Below are 22,257 nucleotides of genomic sequence, written 5' to 3'. Positions count from 1 at the left end.
GTATTATTGGTACAGTGCTGGAGTAGTTTTAATCTTACCTTACTGATCGTACCCAGTTTGTTGTTTTAGAAAACAAGGTATGTCATGGTGTTCCTCAGGGGTCTGTCCTTGGCCCTATAATTTTTTATATTTACATGCTTCCTCAGATTATTAGAAAGCATGGTTTGGGGTTCCACTTTTATGCCGATGATTCACAAAAAAATAATATCACAGGTATCTCGGCAACACTTTCTGACTGTATGCAGGAAATTAAATTATGGATGTACCACAATTTTCTTAAATTGAATGGTACAAAGTCAGAGATCTAGTTAGTACCCCTGCAGCTCCCTGTAATGGCAGACATTTCAGTTTACACCTTGAATATAGTGTAATATTTCCAATCTTGGTGTTATTTTTTACTCTCATTTGACACTTGATGCACATATCAAGACCATTTCAAAATCTGCATTTTTTCATCTCAGGAATATTGCCAGGATTAGGCCTTTTCTTTCATTAACTGATGCAGAAAGGCTTTTCCATGCACTCGTTACCTCTAGGGTTGATTATTGTAATGCCCTTTATCTGGCCTACACTCAAAAAAAAAAATTGTGTCTAAACATACACTCAAAAAAAAAATGTTGTCTAAAAATAAGATTTATGTATTTGAATTGCATAACAAATTTCCATGCATTTGGATTACATAGTTTCAGAGTTGTATAGTCCAGGGGTCAGAAAGTATAAGTCCTGCCATATGTTTATTCCACCCATGAACTCAGTCAGCTGATTTCTATCTCCTGGCTGAAAAACTGCTAATTAGCAAATCCAGGTGATTGAAACAAAATTCTGAGCAGGACTTTTACTTTCTGAACCTGGACTTTACACCTCTGAAAAGAACAGAAAGGGAGATGAGCAGAAACACAAGAACTACAACTGACTTCAGCCACAGCCTCAGATGAAATCCACTGAAGAGAAAAGAAGACATTAAATCTGTGAAGATCTCAGCAGAGGAGGATTAAACAACTCCACAAACAGCATTACCAGCTTCACTTATTACTATCCAGACTGACTTTATTTCTGTTAGAACTCCTTATTGAGATGGTTAATTTGAAGTTACCATAACAGTGATTAGCGTTTCCATTAGTTGGGCTCTTAACTCTTATGTTAACAATTATGTATTTTATCTTTTTTGGCTGCTGTGACTGTGTGTTTGTCAAACACATTTGTAGCAGCAAAGAAAGCAAAATTTAATCAGGGCAGGTGATGTTGGTAACCTGTTTTGCAGCAGGGTACTTTTGATTGTCAACATTGTTGAGATTAATACGCTGATTGTTGATGTTTGTCATAGTAGATTAACGTTTGGTGCTCAAGTTTATAAAATTCTTCTGATACCTATAGTACTGCTGTATCTCATGCTTCAGTAATACAGGGTTTGTGTTTTGAAAAAAATATGGATGTGTAAATAATATATTTCTGTATCTCATTCTGCAGTAACACAGGGTTTTTAATATGAAAAAAATAATGGAACACAATTGTTAGATTTGAAAAGCGTCAGTGGAGCAAGATATTTCGTGATGATTATAAAACCATCATCAGGTAACCATCATCACCTGATATAATTTCACTTTAGGTTTTTTTACTGCTGCAAATGTGTTTAACAAACACACTGTCACAACTGCCAGAAAAGACAAAAGATATAATCAGAGTTAAGAACCCAACTAATGGAAATACTAATCACTGATATGGTGACTTCAAATGAAACACATTAGAGTTAAACCTCTGTTAATTCTCAATAAAACTTTTGTAGACGTCTGACAGAAATAAAGTCAGTCTGGTTAGTAATAAGTGAAGCTGGTAATGCTGTTTGTGGAGTTGTTTAATCCTCCTCTGCTGAGATCTTCACAGATTTAATGTCTTCCTTTATCTTCAGTTGATTTCATCTAAGGCTGTGTCTGAAGTCAGTTGTAGTTCTTGTGTTTCTCTTTCCTTCAGTGATTCTGCTTGTTAACAGCAGGTGTTCATAATTAATGCTCAATCATCAGTTAATTATCTCATTAACTTCAAGACCGCTTTACCTCTGTAGTGTGCACACATATGAACACTGAGCAGTGTTAATTTAACATGGGCGTTTTTCTGTGTACTATTACATAAATCTTTCCTGTTTCATTTACATACGACTGACAAATATAAATCACATTCAGTTTATTAATACAATTACATAAATCTTATCTGTTTCATTTATATATGACTTAAAAATATGAATCACATTCAGATTATTGATTGGTTTATGTTAAAACTATGTAATCCAAATGCATGGAAATTTTGTATGCAATTCAAATACATAAATCTTATGTTTAGACACTTTTTTTTTTTTTTTTTTAGTGTACCTGCAAAGTCTATTAAGCACCTGCAACACATTCAGAACTCAGCTGCACATGTTCTTACACATACTTCTTCTTGTCAGCATATCTCTGGCATGCTTGGGAACCTGCACTGGCTTCCGGTCCATGCCCGCATTGATTTTAAAACTCTTATTTTAACATATAAAGCTGTACAACGAACCGCACCATCATATATATGTGATTTAATTATGCTATATATGCCCTCTCGATCCCTCCGCTCTGCCAACTCTTTTCTCCTTAAACAGCTTTTTTGCAGACTGAAAACTATGGGTCAAAGAGCCTTCTCTGTTGCGGCCCCTAGGTTGTGGAATGCACTTCCTTTAACAGTTAGGAATGCCCCAACATTAGGTAGTTTTAAGAAACAGTTAAAAACCCATCTTTTAAGATAGTGTTTATGTCTTAATTGGAGACTTCAACACTGGATGTATATTGTACTGTACCTGTTCTTGCATTTGGGGTTTTCTTAATTTTCTTTTACGGATGTACTTTTATACTGTACTGTAAGAAAAGCGCATTATAAATAAAATGTATTATTATTATTATTATCAACTTAACACATACTTCTTTTTTCAAGCTTTCTGGTTTGCTAATAATTCATGTTAGTAAAATAAAAGCATTAATGAGATCTGCTTGATTCATTGCACATGGCAAATTAATGTTTTGAGAGTTAAAAATCATTACATGGTGGAAGTTTAAGCTGAAATTTTCATCCTACACATGTACATCACTGTCAGATCAAATATAACTTTGATTAAAAAATAATTAATTACACTCATGTGTGTCTTATGGTTCATAATGGACCGTTTTTATTTTGGATAAGTGGTCTGGTTACATCTCAATTGTGTATCACGGTGAAAGCATCCGCTGTTTATCACGTGTTATTTGCTCTTAGGGAGTGAGAGTCTCAAGTGCGTCAGTTAAATACTGACAAATCAAGAGATATTATAAAATGAGTGTACAAGCAGAAAATTCTAAAAGATGCAGACTGGTTGTAGCAGAGGAATGATTACAAAAGTCATATCTTGCTAAACTAATTTAGCATTTTCACAGTAATTCAAGCCAAAGTATTTTGTCAAAGACAAGCATAAAAAAACAAAGAAAAACTATAGGCTAATAATTAAGGCAACTTTTGCATATTAAATAACAATGATTTTATAGGATATATAGTCTCTTCTCACCTCGGAGTCCAGTTTCTGTTTCTTGGCCACCATCCCTGTCTTCAGGGCCAAACGCGCGCCTCCCCTCCGCTTGCTCACCTGAGTTAATAAGGGAACAGACTCAGAGCGTTACACGGGCTTTAGGAAGCGACCAGGACCCGAACAGAGCCAGCTGTATGAGTGTGTGCACTGTAAAAAAGAATACATTGATTTTATTAGTATCTAATTAATAAAAATGAGGCAACAGATTACAAGCAATATTATTAATTAAATTTAACAAATTAGAATTGAGTAATAATTAATCAAATGAATTCCTTAAAAGGTAACCATTTAAAATGAGTAAAATTTACAAAATATCTTTTATTGCCAACATTGAAGACACCTGGTGTTAACAAGCAGAATCACTGAAGGAGAAAACCATAATTAAAGTCACCATTGTGGAGATCAGTGTGTGTTTTAGTTGGGCTCTTGACCCTTAAATTATTAACTTTAAGTTTTGTTCGGCTGCTGTACATGAGTTATAACAGCCAGATGAACAAAGAGGAAAGGTGATCTGATGGTGTTGGTTGTGTTTTAACATAATCATTATTTCACAATCATTTGACCTGAATCACTGAACTCATAGAGTGCAATTTATAAGTTAGGTTTACTTTATTAACTATAGCAGCACTGGCCTTGTATGGCATAATATTTTTTAACTTTTACAATGTAAGGCAAATAATTTCTAAAAAGTTTCTCTTACATAAAAGGGAGACACACAGACATCAATAATCAGCCTGTGAATCTCAACAATGGTGACATTTATAAAGCATGTTGCAGTGCATTCTGGGTGCCACCAATCAAAACTCATTCATGGCTCCCATCATGCATTGCTGCATGAATAAATAATGAGCTTATGATCAGAGGTGATCTGTTTGTCACCATTGCTGAGATTCATACGCAAAATCTTGATGTGTGTTTGTGCCTAATATATATATATTTTTTTTTTTTTTTTTTTTTTTTATTTAATTTTTTTTTTTATTATTATTGATTTGATCATTTGGATTTCATTGAAAAGGCTAAAAATATTATACTGCTGTAATTAATAAAGTTAACTTAACTCATAAATTGAACTCTATATGAGGTTCAGTGATTCAGGTCTAATGATTGTGAAATAATGATTATGTTAAAACACAACCAACACCATCAGATCACCTTTTCTATTTGTTCATCTGGCTGTTATAACTCATGTACAGCAGCCGAACAAAACTTAAAGTTAATAATTTAAGGGTCAAGCGCCCAACTAAAACACACATTGATCTCCACAATGGTGACTTTAATTATGGTTTTCTCCTTCAGTGATTCTGCTTGTTAACACCAGGTGTCTTCAATGTTGGCAATAAAAGATATTTTGTACATTTTACTTATTTTAAATGGTTAACTTTTAAGGAATTCATTTGATTAATTATTACTCAATTCTAATTTGTTAAATTTAATTAATAATATTGCTTGTAATCTGTTGCCTCATTTTTATTAATTAGATATCAATAAAATCAATGTATTCTTTTTTACAGTGTGTGTGAGGGTGTGTGTGTGTGTTACACTAATGTAAAGCGCTTCCACTGCCTCTCTTACAATGCTGCTCACGCTACAAGGCTTGTCCTGAGCCGCTTGTCCTGAGCAGGACCAAGGCTTGTCCTGAGCAGGACTCTTCGTCTTCTCCTCCTCCTCAGTCTCTCTCTTCCTCTTCTCCTCCTCCTCCATCTTCTTCTTGAACATCTCCATGAAGCTGCCGTTGTTGGCGAAGGCGTTGGGCGCTTTGGGCGCCCCGTGGGCCGGGCTGCTGCCGCCGGACTCCCCGCTGCTGCTGCTGGAGGACTGATGATGATGATGATGGTGATGAAGATGTCGGCGATGATGTTTGTCTGATTTATGCTGCTTTTTAAAATAATAAACAACCTTTTACATTTACACCTGTGATTTTACAGGGCTGTTTCGATTTCTGCAATAAAGTGAAGACTTGCGCACCCAGCACGTCTCTATCCTTGAAGCATCAGATAGCCTATAGGTTGACATGACTTAACTACAGAACAGGAGAAACTATGTGGTTGAAAAGAGGTATCCTAATGGACCATTAAAAATGGCAGATTTGCAAAGTATATGTACAGGGCTTTCAAAACCAGATAACCCCACTAAATTCATAGAGGTGTTAAAAACATTGGGTATAGGACAAACCCTCTTCGCATGCACACAAGTAGGGAAAGGGATACTTCTAGATCAACATACTGGAATTATACAGGAAGTACGGGCAGACGTGAAGCCAGATCCAATAGACAATGAGAGAAGTTCTTGGTTTGGTCACACAACACAAGAGAGTATCCTTTGAACTAAAAATAATTATAATTCTGACTACAATCCTCTGTGGGGGTCGTCCCATTGCAAGACGACTATTGGTTAGATCACCCAGATGCTATCAAGAAGACTGCTTTGGGATTTTCTAGACATACAGAGTAGGTGTTTAGTTGGCAGAGGGTCTGACAAAGTGAGTGATCACTGTCAGCAGTAACAGTGTCTGTTCTTCTAGCCCGGCCTGAGACATCAGATCATGAAGGGTAAGCTTGCTTTAATAATGGGGTCTGTCCCCCACAAAAAAAAAATAGCCTTGGCAAATGTGCAAACTCTGGTTTGTCATTAATGATTTAAAGTGGCCATTGTTAAAGGAAGTGTTTGCACATATTGTATTCTGTATTTTTCCACTGTGCATGAGTGCATCACATGAAATACCATATATGGATTTGTTTGTTTCTTCTGTAAAATGTTGTCACACCACCACATCCTCATCTTTATCTCAAGTCTCAACGTTGTGGTTCATGCCTTTTCTTACACGCACACACATAGTGAATAAAGATGATATAAAGATTTGACTTTGAGTGAACTACAGTTCTATATCAGCGTCACACTCTGTGTCTGTAATTTGATAAGGAAGATACATAATTATTATCTAACAGTTGTTGAAGCCTACTAGTTTTCTAGAAGTCTACTTATTTATCTTTCCTTTAACATTACTATCTTTACGGCAAACACAGGGTCATGGACTACAATTGAAGAGTTCAGATGCAAAAGCCGCCAAACCCCACTTCCGTCAAAAATTAGATAATGATTGTGGGTGAACATGATTATTTCACCAAGTAGCCTACCACATGTTCCTGGATCAACATCTTTGTTGATCCTGGAACAACTTTCCAATCAACCAATCAGATTTGAGGGCCAAGTTTACAGTGTATGTCAAGTTTAGGCTTAGAACCAGGGTGAGGTGCTTCAACATCAGTGTTATTCACCTATCATTTCCCTCTGATTTTAGGGAAAAGTTATGGGTACGGTTAGGTTTAGGGGTATAGGGATAGGGTAAGGACTAAGGATAGGGGGGAAAAGTTAGGACAATTCCAAAACAAATAAGTAAAAACTAATTTAATTGTTTTTATTATATTATACACTATATAAACCATCATCATTGAGTATATTTAAAATAATAATAACATGAATGATGTCTTTGATTTTACTTATTTTGGCAATACAAGTTTAATATCCCCATTGACCAAAACGTAAACATTCATATTGACCGACCACCCCCCTGTATCTGCATGAAATGGTTTGGTCCTGCGTTAGCAGGTGTTTAAACTTGCAGACAGTCTGAGTCGATGCGTCAGAAACACACAGAGACCTCACCTTTCCTCCCTCTTAAAGAGAGAGAGGAAAGGCAAAAGAAAGGGTGTCAATCTGTAACGCAGTTTTTCCCCAAGAAAGGTGGGTAGCCTTTAGTCTGTGAGTGGTATTAACCTGTTGTCCATAGCAGGCACGGCGTCATGGGTGGGCCTGACGGGCCTAGGCCCACCCACTTTTCAACAGGCCCACCCAAAAAATAACTAAAAAATAATAATTCATATATTCTAATTTTGTCAAGAATTATAAAAAAAATCGTCAATAAGCTCATAATTTGTACTAAAATAGTCAAAATGTTTAGTTTTAAAAACAATTTTAAAAAGCTGGCTATGTCTATTTTGATGTTTCTGCGCAAGTTCAGCAGACAGTTCGGGTTTGTTCCGATCAGAGCTCGTGAGTGGAGAGCGCATTTCTGAATATTCCGCTCCGCTCACTCATTCCGCAGGGTCGCTCGCTCAACCCAGAGTGGCCTGCTGGATTGAAAACATGTGGAATAAGGGCTGCCTCCGACTAATTTTTTTTTTCTAGTCGACTAGTAGTTGTTCATTTAAGCCATTCGTGGACAAATCGCTGCTTTATATTAATTTAATTACTTAAATAGGCTATAGCCTACAGGATAATAAGCGTTATGACCGCACGCATAAAGCTTGCCACAAAGAACCGGTTAAAGTAATGATTATGAATGTGTCTAAATTAGCAAGGAGACATTTAATTGTTTAGTAATAAACTGGTGTTTTCTGTGTCGCTGCAAAGATGAAGTTGACGATGCGGACTCGCCATGAACGCCAGAGAGAAATGCACATTTCATATGGATTATATAATCAGAGAGTAGCCTATAGCCTATTTATTTTGGTTTTAATATTTTCGTTTAAAAGTAGACATTTCAAGCTTTCTGTAATATATAGCCTATATTTCTCAAATCTGTGAGGCACAAGCTGAGTTTCGGCGCCTTCCAGTTCACATGCAATGCAAGTGATCGTGTCGGCGCCTTATTACATTGTCTTATTTATTAAATACGGGCAATTGATTGATAAAACATTGATCAAAATTAAGATACAATTTATACAAAACGAAAATCTTTTAAAAAGAGTTTTCTATAAAACAAAACTTAATGAAGTCGTCAAAATCATGTTTTACCAAAAACAGCGCCGTTGCTAGGAGGGCGCCAGCGCCTTTGCCTTGCGAGTGGATGATAGCCCTGAAGACGCCTAGCAATGATATACCTTTAGTGGTAGTATACCTTTAGTTAAGTTATACCTTAAGAGTCTTCGTAGCGCGCTAAGAGACAATGTTATCGGAAAATGCAGCCCAGGTATGATGCGTATGATGCGTAACGGAGATTCCAATTCCTTCTTTGGTCAGAACCATGGAGAGCGATCGCGATAGGTCTGTCCTATGCACCGAAACTTTTAACAATGCAACAAAATATTTAAAGAGCATCAAGCTATTAAAATCTATATTATGTATACGCACAGATAATATAACTGTAGGCTATATTAGTCAATATTTTTTTATTAGGTTAAGCATTGATTGGATAACGTTTTTTATTTTATTTTTTTTATTTAACGTTTTTAATTTAAGGCCCACCCACAATTGGTCTGGCCCATCCAAAACTGGAATCCTGGCGCCGTGCCTGGTCCATAGTGAAATAAGCTAACGTTAATAGCTGCAGGCTAGTGTTAGCCTACATTTCATCAACATTTAATCAGTGCAGGGAAACGTTTAGCAAGATATTCATATTAAATCATTGTCCATGCCCCTGCAGACTTAACAACAGATGAGTCAGCAGCACCCCAGTCTCCCCATACCCCTCCCTGTCCCAGTGAAGAAGGTGAGCAACACTGTGTTAATGACTTAACATCAGTCCAGGGAGTCTGTGTGTGGTTCTCTGACAGTGTCTCTCTTGCTCTTTTTCCCATAACAAAAAAAAAAAAGAAAAAAATATTTATTAATGACAGAAATCAAACACAAATTATTTTCTCACATAATGACCATCATGACAAATAAAATAAAATAAAAAAACAACCTCCTGTCTGTGCTGGATGCAGTTAGAAACAATAGCTTACCTCAACCTGCATGCAAGTTACAGACAATATTAAAATAATCCAGTTTGATGTGTTAATTTAGACTGAATTTTGGCCATTAAATGACATCTATAGATACAGATTTTATTATTCCCATCATTCCAAACCTCAAAACCTATTGATTTAGTGATCACTTGATCTGTTTTGTAGCACTATAATAACCCTGATGTGGAAATTCCGTTTTACACGTCAACTTTATTTTGTTGTTGGTATATAGGCCTATGTGCAGTTATGTTAAAAAATCCTCTGTTTTTTTTGTTTTGTTTTTAAATCTGTCATTAATTTTACAATAAAAATACATTGAGAATGTGTAAAGGATTGCCTTAAGGACATTTTTATGGTGGCTTTTAATCTTGCATCAAATAGTGAACTGCAGACTTGCATTTACAAATCACCAGCAGTAAATATTGTGCTAGTGCTAGTATTGAACTACACAGTAAAATCCCCAGTGTTAAATCAACACTGCTCTGAGCATATATGGTCCCACTCTACAGAGTGTTAAAATTAACACTGAAGCAGTGTTGAAGTTAATGAGATAATTAAGTTAACACTGAAGCAGTGTTGAAGTTAATGAGATAATTAAGTGATTCATTAAGTGATGACTGGCCATTAGTGGTGACACCTGATGATAACAAGCAGACTCACTGAAGGAAAGAGAAACAAGAACAGAAAAAAGAGAAACACAAGAACTACTGACTTTCGAGCCATTATTGCACTTATTATTTTACCAGTTTGACTTTATTTCTGTCACACATCTACACACGGTCTTATTTAGATTTAACAGAAGTTTAGATGGTAATGTTTGATGGAATTTTTCGTTTCATGTCACCATTATAGTGACCAGTGGTTGCTTTAGTTGGGCGCTTGACCCTTTACTTTTAAACATTAGTATTTCTCTGTTTGCTTCAACTCTGTGCTTATAGAGCATATGAGTTGTGGCAAGAGAAACTATGATTTGGGCTGTGTTTCCTGAAAGCATCGCAAGTCTAATTTGATTGTACAGACCATTTGTTGCAGTTGGTCTGCAATCATGTAAGGCTTAAAATGCTTTTTGCAAATGCAGCCCTGGTTATGTTTTGATGATGAAATTACTAGTGCCCTGATTCAATGATGGCAGGCACCCAGTATTATAAATTGATTATCCACATGTTTTATTACTTTTTCACTACAGTAGTTACTTCCAGCAATGTTTTAATGATCTGAAAGTTTTAAAATCCCACACAGACATCAAGAATCTACATATGAATCTCACCAATGGTGACAAACAAATGCTTAATGTTGCAGTGCATGATGGGAGCCACCAATCAGAACGCATCAATGGCTGACATCATGCATTGCAGCATGAATAAATTATGCAGCTGAATTGTCCTGTAATTTTCATTGTTTTTTCTGTTGGCTTTTATTTTGCTATTGTTTTGTTACCATTGTTGAGATTCATATGCTGATACTCTATGTCTGTGTGTTTTAACACAAAAACCTTTCTTGCACAAAATATGTTCAAAATTTTTTCATATTGCTGTTGGATCTCAAACTGTAGAATCTCAGAGCTACAATCACCAATACTAAAATGAGTCATCAAGCATATAGTCAAAAATTTAGACTCTGAATGACATCAGTGAATCAGGTCACTACATGATGATAATGTCATTATCATCAAAACATATCGTGAGCAGGTCATGTTTTCTCTTGCAGTAACAAATGTGCTTTATAAACACAATGATGAAACAGCCAGAGAAAAACTACTATTAACAAAATGAAAAGAGTCAAGAGCCCAACTAAAGCAAACACTTACCACCAAAATGGTAACAGTCCATTAAACGTCCATTAAACATTACCGTCTAAACTTCTGTTGAATCTCAAGAACTTTTGTCGATGTATGACAGAAATAAAGTCAAACTGCTAATAATAAGTGCAACAATGTGTAATGACTCGAAGTCAGTTGTAGTTCTTGTGTTTCTCTTTTTTCTGTTATCGTTTTTTCTCTTTCCGTCAATGATTCTGCTTATTAACATCAGGTGTCACCACTAATGGCCAATCACTTAATTAATCACTTAATTATCTCATTAACTCCAACACTGCTTCAGTGTTAACTTAATTATCTCATTAACTCCAACACTGCTTCAGTGTTAATTTTAACACTCTGTAGAGTGGGACCATATGTGCTCTGAGCAGTGTTGATTTAACACTGGGGATTTTACTGTGTACAAGAAGCAAGACAGTTGCAATTAAGCCTTTGATTAGAGTTATGTAAAGCTTTTGATGGGACAGTTAGGTCCTAGAGATGTGGTGACAACAGCTGCGCAGTAGTGATGTATGTCTCGAGACCGGTCTTTGGTCTTGGTCTTGTCTTGGTCTCGGACCTCTCGGTCTTGTCTAGGTCTCGCTGTCTCAGACCGACATAGTGGTCGGGGATTTAGCAATACAATAGGCTACTACAATATCCACGACGACACAACGTTCGATAATGCAACATTATTATCCGCAACGGAACGGAATGAAGCGCGCGTCCGAGTGAAGACGAGAAAACACTTTATCCGCGCCACTGATCGCAGCGGCAACGAGCACTTTGATCACTTGATTTAAAGGAGTCATAATGTTGTGTTACCTTGGATACCCAAATGCTCTATTATAGTATTTTAGGCACTTCTAAAAAAGAAAAGTGGAAAAAAAAATCAACACAGAGCCCCTCAGACCCTTATTTCTAAAGGCATTATTGTCTCGCGAGATCTGATGCGATGTTTTGGCTGTCGTGGACGGTCATTATAATAATGCAAATGAGGGGCGCGTTGATTGGTTGCAGGAAGGAGGGGGGTTGACACCGCAGGTAACTTGAATGTTAAAATGACTCATATGCAAAAAAAAATGTATTTTACTACTTCCAAGCGGTACAAAAACATAGACAAAATACTGCAATAGCTCAATAAATGTGACGGTACTTATTGTTAGTGAAATTGTAATCACAACCAAAGAAAAAAGAAAAAATACACCATTGCCAGATACATTCTCACAGAAGCCCCACTAACTGAAAGCTATTTTCAAACTGCATGTTTTGCATGAGTTTGGCTAATAATGTTTAGTGGTATATTGTTTTCATACTTGCATTTAAACAGTTTTAGCCACTGAGCATGGACTCCTGTACCGTCACTACTGTAGCTGCTAGTGTAAAACAAAGTGGAAAGATGTGGCTAGCATTGGTAGAGTCCATTCCCCATGTTTACCTCGAAGGTAACGTTACATACAATAGCCGCATTAGCAGTTAGCTGCTATTTGTTAACCACAGTAGAGCAATAAAAACACAGTCTTACCTTTTCAATTTCTGGCAAGTCCCTGATGGTTGGGATGGCACCTTTTCCCAAACGGAGCTTCGAGGCCAAGTTCGCCTGATACTGCCCCAAATTTGTAAAAGATTCCGGTGTAAAATGTTTAGCACACACACCTAACGATACGCCACTTGAAAGAGTTGTTGGGACAGCGTCATTAAAAATGAATTTCATCCACTGTTCCCTGATAGTTTCGTCCGTTTTTGGTAGATAAAACACATTTGCATGTTGTTTGTGGCAGTCACCCACAGAGCATCTCAGGTGTGCACTCGATTTCTCCATCTTTCTCGAGTCAACTAAACTGAATCTGAGGGGCTGAGGGGGAGAGGGGCGGGCTTCCCGCGGCATAGGTTTGCGGTGTCCATATTTGGTATATCCTCCCCCATCTTGACGTCAAGAAGGGGAAGAAATCAAAATCTCGTTTTTTCGTGCGCGTGCACGTGGCCTATTTTACAAACCCCGAGGTAAACAAACGCTTCACTTTTAAATATTGGCTTCCCGGCCAGTGTATAATCATTATGCAATCATAACATACATTGATTCTCGTGGAAAAGTGAAATTTCTACATTATGACTCCTTTAAAAAACACATATCAGTGACATGATGGGTTTTAACTTCATTCAGGAGATTTTGGGTAACTGCACAACTGAAAGATGACTTTGAGCGCACCGCCAACGGTGTGTGTGTGTGTAACCATAGCGACAAAACGACCAACTTTCGGATCCTGCACTTAAGCCTATAATTTCGTTTTTAAACATTTTATGTTGTATTTAAAAGTTGCAGAATGGATTAATTTGGAGACTCCGAAATCGGCAGAGATAGGCAGGCATTTGCTTAGATGAATTTGTGTCTTTGATATCTCTCTCTCTCTGTGTGTGTGTGTGTGTGTGTGTGTGTGCGTGTGTGTTGTTTGATTACAGTATTGTATTTAAGATGTGTGTGTGTGTGTGTGTGCGTGTGTGTTGTTTGATTACAGTATTGTATTTAAGATGGTGTTAGACTAAATAAATGGTCTTTTAAATATCATCTGCATATCTCCGTTGTGTTGCCTAAACATTAGGCCTAATCCAAGTTTATAACTGCGTATCTTTAATTTCATGTTACGATTTCATCTACACATTAAGTATCATTTTTGACCGTTCGCAAAAGCCACGCCCCCTAGTTATTGTTACTACGCCCGTCAAACAATTGAGAAACAGACACATGGCTCGGTTGAGCTCCATACCGGTATAAGTGATTGCTTTTGGAGTAATGCAGCAGATATATCCTCCAGGGCACGACAGAAAGGGCTGCAATATGCATATGTTTATAATGTTAAAAGAAGCAAAGACGGGAATATTACAACAATCGAGGCAAAGGTGCTTGAAGTGGGGGAAAAAAGGTGCCGGTACCCAGCCAGCACAGCCATGTGGGGCCCAAATGGGTTTGACCTGGGCTATCTAACTGGGACCCAGCCAGTTTTGTCCTCGGTTTCCATGTTGGCCCCACATGGGTTTGCCCAGATGAAATGAACACTGCTTAGTATGCACAGTACAGGCTGTTAAATGTAACACTTAATCAGTGTTGGAGGTAATGAGATAATTAAGTGATTGAATAATGATTGTGCATTAATGATGAACACCTGCTGTTAACAAGCAGAATCACTGAAGGAAAGAGAAACACAAGAACTACTTCCAGCCACAGCCTTGGATGAAATCAACTGAAGATAAAATACACTACATCTCTCAAGATCTGATTAAACAACTCCACAAACAGCATTACCAGCTTCACTTATTATTACTAACCAGACTGACTTTATTTCTGTCAGACGTCTACAGAAAAGAATTAAGAAGAGGTTTAGATGTTGATTACTTATTTGAACCAAGAACCATGCGCTGTCACTTTAATTCAGCGCGTGCAGCACAGCAAAATTAGACTCGGTGCGGAAACGCTTGCAGTGTGAAAGCTTTACCTGTTAACATGGGTGCGGGAAAAAAATACACACTTCAAACGCACTGTAAACGGACTACGGAGTATATGTGAAACGGGCGTGACTGACGCTTATATACGCTGACAAATGTATGCTTATTAATCTTCGAGGCATTTAGCTGTGAGTGAGGTCTCCCACACTGCTTAATCCATTGTCGGCATCTTTCCGCTTGGGTCTTGGGTTTTGGAAAGGCGAAAAAAACGACCCCTCCCTCTAAACTTTTGGGGTACCTAGTGTCAGACTTGCAGGTGCCATAGGCGCTTCGTTTCACCATGTGCTGAATATCGCAATGTTTGACGGAGGTCCTTCTCCTTAGTTACCGTTGCTGAGCTAGGATTGGACGAGGAGCGTTCGAGGGCGGGGTTTTGCAAACGGTCAATTGCTGGGTTTCAGTCACGTGATTATTATGACGCGCGAAGGCGGGGCGATCTCAGATGGAGGGCAGGAAGTAAACATGGAGAATACGTCTATGGAGGAAACCGTTGCGGAGAGTCCGTATTGTATGAATTTAGAACCAGTTTCAAGAAATAGATACAATGAGTTAGTAAACAGATATGTTGGACGTGACCCGTTCCTCATGAAGATGAGTGAGTTTTCGGTCGAACTTGAAGATTTGCCAAAAGTGGAGGCTGTTGACATTACCAACTATCTGGTCCTTCAGACATCGTACTACACCAGACAGCAAATGAAGGCATATAAAAGTCTGGAGGCGTACAACTTTTTTGTCAGCGGGTGGGTCCACAACCTCAGTACAAAACGGCTCCACGATGATCATCGTTTGGTCTTCGCCAGGGTGAGTGTTTGTTCTTATTGTTTTATGTGTGAAGATGCTAGCTAGCAGTAACAGTTACATATTTCTCATTCTTTAGACAGTTGTTGGAGGAGCAAGATGGTGTTGGAGGTGTTTGATGTTTTGTCAGATGAATCAGTCAGTACCAGTCATGTCAGTCCTCAACAGTACACAAAAGTTAAGGGAGTCTCAATCCTCTACTAGTGCAGTAACAGCTGTCATGCAATTGCTACACATAGTTGATCTCACCCTGCAAAAACATTTACAGTGAGCTCACAGTCACAGTCACACACATGACATGGTCTGTCTTTGTATTGTTCTGCCTGTGTAGTTGAAGTAATACCATCTAATAGGCTTCACTTCCTGCTCAGCTACTGTTCGGACGCTCTTGCTTACTGCTCCGCACTTTGCTCTATCGCTTTTACATTTTATCTCCTATTTTTTTTATTTCCTTTATTTTATTTCCTTTTATCACCTAATTTTAACTTCAGCAAATCAGCACAGTGCTCAGACGACAAAGTCTGGATTACTACAAAAACTGAGAATTCTTTTACCCGACCAGCTTACATTCCGGGAAAGGAAAACACAACTGCCTCAAGGATAGGAGAGAAAATGCCTCTTCTGGAATCTACTTGCTGCACCAACTGCCACAGACTTTTACAAAGGATTGCAGTTCTTGAAACAAAGTTACTTACGGGACCACCAAACCAGACGGAGCACACAACAGAGCTTCGTCATGGACACCCTCAGCATACCGGTGAGTCCCATGAAACTAGTGCTCCTCGACAGGTAGAGAAACAAGCCGATCGACTTACTAATCGATGGCACAAACAGGGAGCGAGACCCAAAGGCACTCGAGACATCAGATTGTCACGAGCATCACATATTGCCGCAGTAGCATCCTCTACCCCAGATACAGCTCTGACAAGGATTGCAAACACTGGTCTCCTACCACCGCCTATACATCTTGAGAACAGATTTGAAGTGCTAATGAATGTAAATGAGGAATCCCCAAATGTGATGAATGTGATCGAACACAGACTGAATGGGCCAGTAGCTAACACTGATGCTAACTGGCGCTCAAGGTCGAGCAGACAGCGGCACTCAGCTCAGAGCACAGCCGAGCCCAGGACTCTGATAGTGGGAGACTCCATAATCAGAAACATTAGCAGCAGGGATACAACTACATGCTGCCTTCCACAAGCAACAACTTCTGATATAAACAGGGAACTTCAGAACATTCTGATGAAACATAAGACTGCAAATCGACTCATCATACATGTGGGGAAGAATGATATTCATAAAGAGCAGTCAGAACTCCTTAAGAAGGATTTCAATGAACTTTTTGAAACACTTAAAAGACTGAAAGTTCAAACATTCATCAGTGGACCTCTCCCAGCAAGAGGAACAAACAGGTTTTCACGGTTGCTTGGACTTAATACATGGCTGCAAAAAACCTGCAATATAAAAGGAGTAAACTTCATTGACAATTTCAATCTTTTCTGGAGTCAGAGACAACTTTTTCATCGGGATGGCCATCACCCAAACAAACTTGGTTCAAGAGTGTTAAAGGACAATATCTACTTCTCCCTCAATCATCCTTCTGCAGTGTGTGCCAATCCACTCAATCTGAACGGCACACACACACCTGGACACAGTATGAACGACGAAGGGACTTCACTTCAGCAGCAAAATGGACATGATAACACCACTCCGCCACAACAACCTCTGCTCACGGACACAATCTCAGCTGAGCTCTGCCAACAGAGCTCACCACAGACAGACATATCAGAACTGCTTGAAGATTCATCACCCAAGCACGACTTCCTGGAAAACAGCCAGGGAAGCCAGGACAGCATATCACAGCCTCTGAAGACACCAGACCAACAGGCCCTTTCACCAGATACTTTCTCCCTCTCCCCAGCATCAGCATCGCCACTACTGTGCTTCTCACAGAAAATGGAAGAACTAGTGCATGCTGGAACCAGACTTTCCCACTCTTTTGCTGCAAGCCCCCAGATACCAACCAAAAAAAGACAGGCTCCATTACCACCCAAGCCTGCGGGCCCAGCTCGCCCTCCCCCTCCTCCTGTGAGAGCTCTTCGGCCTCTACCACAACGCCAGGGCCCACACCCTCCTCCATCAGCTCGAGGTGAACCAAAAACAACTGATACCAGCTCTCAGTGATATGTGTCGGGTCCCCGTTTTGATAACAGTAACTTTCTCAAATGTTTACAGAACAAACGGGAACCCAGTGTGCCTGTATCTTTCTCTATTGCTGTTCTATTACAAGATAGAAAGTCTAAGGCCTTCAATAGCCGTACAGCAAACCTAACTAATCTGGTGCCTCTTACACGTCAAACTAATATTGCTGTGGGGAAAAGTAAGTCTGTTAAGTTAGCACTTCTAAACATTCGCTCACTTAAAAATAAATCACTTCTAGTCAACGACTTAATAACCACAAACAATCTGGATTTTATGCTTCTGAATGAAACCTGGCTACAAGACAGCTGCAGTGCAACAATCCTCAATGAAGCAGCCCCTCCTAACTTTACTTTTATGAGTGTCTGCAGAGCTGTTAAGAGAGGTGGGGGTCTAGCTGCTCTTTTTAAAGATATCTATCAATGTAAGCAAATATCACTTGGGAATTACTTGTCTTTTGAATATCTGGGTATTGTGTTAAAAGGTGCTCCACGCATTTTACTTATCATTATTTACAGGCCTCCAAAATACTCTCCAGCCTTTGCTGAGGACTTTACAGAACTGTTATCAACAATTATCTCAGAGTTTGACTGTTTTGCCATTGCTGGAGATTTAAACATCCACATAGATAATGCAGAAACCAATATGGCAAAAGAAATCAATACTGTTTTAAAAACTTTTGATCTGACTCAGCATGTACATGGACCCACACACAATCGTGGACACACTCTAGATTTACTCATCAGTAAGGGTCTAAACATTTCATCGATTGTTATTAAGGATGTAGCACTGTCTGATCATTTCTGTATTTTCTTTGATATATTGATCTCTCCTGCCACTGAAGCTAGATCTGTGTCTGTCAAGAAGAGATGCTTAAATGAGAACACTAGTGTACTATTTATGAAGGCTATATCCTTAACACCAAGCATATCTGCAGACTCTGTTGATTTTCTCCTTGATTCCTTTAACTCAAAAGTTAAAACTGTAATTGATGATATTGCTCCTGTTAAAGTCAGGAAGAAGAGTGGCAGACAAAAAGCACCTTGGAGAAACTCAACAGCAGTGCAAAATATGAAAAGACAATGCAGAAAAGCAGAGCGCATGTGGCGGAAGACAAAACTTGTAGTCCATTATAACATCTACAAAGACAGCATCCATGCTTTTAATATGGAACTAGGCAAAGCTAGACAGACTTTCTTCTCAAATATTATAAACAGTAATTTAAACAACACACGCACTCTTTTTGCTACTGTAGAGAGACTGACAAACCCCCCAAGCCAGATCCCTAGTGAAATGCTCTCAGACAACAAGTGCAGTGAGTTTGCTTCTTTCTTCTCTGAGAAAATCAGTAATATCAGAAAGGTGATCAGCACATCCTTGAGTTGCCCTGGGGTTAGACAGATCAAACCACCTGAGAAAGTAGTTACTATGTCTGACTTCAAAGAAATTGATGGCAAAATTTTGGAAGAAACCGTACTGCACCTTAAAACATCAACCTGCGCTCTTGACACACTTCCCACATCATTTTTCAAAAGTGTGTTAAACAGTTTAGAAGCAGATCTTCTAGAAGTGGTAAATGCCTCACTTCTCTCTGGGAGTTTTCCAAACTCCCTGAAAACTGCAGTTGTCAAGCCCCTCCTGAAAAAGAACAATCTGGATAAGACCATATTAAGCAACTATAGGCCGATCTCAAATCTTCCTTTCATAGGCAAGATCATTGAAAAAGTTGTTTTCAATCAGCTGAACAAATTCTTATGCTCGAATGGATACTTTGACAATTTTCAATCTGGTTTCCGACCGCACCACAGCACAGAGACAGCGCTCATAAAGATAATAAACGATATTCGCTTAAATACTGATTCAGGCAAATTATCAGTGCTGGTACTACTCGACCTCAGTGCTGCATTTGACACTGTCGATCATAACATACTTCTGGACAGGCTGGAAAACTGGGTGGGGCTTTCTGGGATAGTCCTAAAATGGTTCAGGTCATACTTAGATGGGAGAGGTTATTATGTGAGTATAGGAGATCATAAGTCTGAGTGGACATCCATGACATGCGGAGTCCCTCAAGGCTCAATTCTTGCGCCACTCCTGTTCATATTTCACTCCTGTTCAACCTGTATATGCTCCCAATGAGCCAAATAATGAGAAAGAACCAAATTGCTTACCACAGCTATGCAGACGACACACAGATCTACTTAGCCCTATCGCCTAACGATTACAGCCCCATTGACTCCCTGTGCCAATGCATTGATGAAGTCAACAGTTGGATGTGTCAAAACTTTCTTCAGTTAAACAAAGACAAAACTGAAGTCATTGCATTTGGAAACAAAGATGAAGTTCTCAAGGTGAACGCATACCTTCACTCTAGGGGTCAAACAACTAAACATCAAGTCAGGAATCTTGGTGTGACACTAGAGTCAGACCTTAGTTTCAGTAGTTATGTCAAAGCAATAACTAAATCAGCATACTATCATCTAAAAAATATTGCAAGAATTAGATGCTTTGTTTCCAGACAAGACTTAGAGAAACTTGTTCATGCTTTCATCACCAGCAGGGTGGATTATTGTAATGGACTCCTCACTGGCCTTCCCAAAAAGACCATAAGACAGTTGCAGCTCATACAGAACGCTGCCGCCAGGATTCTGAGCAGAACCAGAAAATATGAACATATCACACCAGTCCTCAGGTCTTTACACTGGCTCCCAGTTAAATTTAGGATTGATTTTAAAGTATTATTACTGGTATATAAATCATTTAATGGCCTAGGACCTCAATACATTGCAGACATGCTCACAGAATATAAACCCAACAGATCACTCAGACCATTAGGATCATATCAGCTAGAATTACCAAGGGTTCACTCTAAGCATGGCGAGTCCGCTTTTAGCTATTATGCCAGCCGCAGCGGGAACCAGCTTCCAGAGGAGATCAGACGTGCTCCTACAGTAGTCACATTCAAATCCAGACTCAAAACACATCTGTTTAACTATGCATTTAATGAATGAGCACTGTGCCACTGTTCGTCCGAATGTTTGTACTGCACTGTATCTTATTTTTTTTAACTGTTTTAATTATTCTTATTTCTTTTTATTATTTTAATTATTCTTCTTTCTTTTTATTATTTTAATTTCTTCTATGTAAAGCACTTTGAATTGCCACTGTGTATGAAATGTGCTATATAAATAAACTTGCCTTGCCTTGCCTTGCCTTGCCATGTATTGAATGTAAACTGCGGCTGAACCCTGCTGCTGTTCTTGAATTCATATTGCTTAGCTGCAACACTAGTCTATTTTTTTTCCCTCCGGTCTCGACTTGGTCTCGGTCTTGGTCTTGGTCTTGGTCTTGTCTTGGTCTCTCTCGATACCCTTTGGTCTTGGTAGTGTCTTGGTCTCGGTTTAGGCGGTCTTGACTACAAGTCTACTGCGCAGAGGGGGCCCAATTAGATTTTTTTTGTCATGGGGCCCAAAATTCCTGGTGGCGCCCCTGGCCATACCTCAGCTATCAAACACAACCTACAACTTTAATTTCTAATGTGATTAATGTAGCATCGCTCGCACTATTTAGTTTGTAATTTGATTTTTCTGCAATTTAGTCTCATTCGTTTCTTTGCTCCTCTGGATTTGTGGATGTTTCCGCGGTTACCGACCTTTATCGTCCGGCTTTCGGCTACTGTCTGCCATACGGACCCGGTTTTGTTCATTAAATGTTCTGATGCCTTTGCTTTTTATGTTTTATTTATTATACTTAAAATAAATTTGTATATTTGTTTATTTCTTCTTTTTTTTTTTCCACAAATGTATTACTTTTGGAAGTGCAATTTGATTCTATTATGCAGTTTTAATAACGTTGAATTAAAACCTTCAGTCATTTTTACTCTTTAAAGTGTACACTTGCAGGTGTTGATAGCCCCATTAAATAATAATATAGATAAACAATAAACGATGAAAAGTATATAATTAACTAACAAAATGCTAAATGGGGGATATAGCAGCATATAAAAATATTGTCAGAACGTCATCTCTCAGTTGCTGAATGTCGCGCAACAACGTTGCTACAGCCCTGTCACGTCTTACAATTCTACGTTGTTAGTTACAATGTTGCAAGCACATAGACAGTGACGTTGCCATAGCAGAAATGCAACGTGCCACAGACGTTGCCACAACGTAAATGTGTTTGCTGGGATCTTCCGATCCTATGTCGGCCACCGTAGCTTCTCATTCAAGTCAAAGAGTATAGAGGTACTTCTATACTCTTTGTTCAAGTTTGCAATTTGAAAAGTTGGCCTTGAGTGACTGACTGTTTGCACCAAATCTCACCACTAGATGCCGCTAAAAATCACACACTGCACCTTTAACTTAAGTGCTGCGTTTTTTAAGAATGCTGTTTTGATGCGCGAGACACAAACTCAAAGGTTAAAGACGTCCGTCTAGCGCGTTTACATTGAAAAACAATAAAAAAGTAGCGCAGTGGAATGGGAAAACGCCTGTGAATGGCTTCTGTATTGGTATTCATGTATAATGAAACAGGTTGTGTGACTACTGAATGACTTCAAAATGTATGTCCAAATGCAAGTTTGAGGGACTTAAATACATACAGCTCTTTAGCTTATCTCACAATGAACTCACACAAAAGCTGATTATTTTTGTACCAAT

General features: G+C 38.7%; 1 protein-coding gene across 1 annotated transcript; it reads right to left on the bottom strand.

Annotated features, from left to right (window-relative positions):
* Window positions 1-1,645: 1,645 nt before the first annotated feature.
* On the bottom strand, window positions 1,646-17,330 carry LOC307166166 (telomerase RNA component interacting RNase-like; the record flags this gene model as incomplete). Its single annotated transcript, XM_079884343.1, has 4 exons — window positions 1,646-1,651; window positions 3,557-3,634; window positions 5,150-5,452; window positions 17,172-17,330. The coding sequence occupies 4 exons, from the start codon at window positions 17,328-17,330 to the stop codon at window positions 1,646-1,648; spliced, it is 546 nt and encodes a 181-aa protein (XP_079740469.1).
* Window positions 17,331-22,257: the final 4,927 nt, after the last annotated feature.

Source organism: Squalius cephalus, assembly GCF_949319135.1.
Source record: "Squalius cephalus genome assembly, chromosome: 1".
Lineage (NCBI taxonomy): Eukaryota > Metazoa > Chordata > Actinopteri > Cypriniformes > Leuciscidae > Squalius > Squalius cephalus.
Note: the sequence above shows the minus strand (reverse complement) of the source record. Positions and strands in the feature narration are given on the sequence as shown.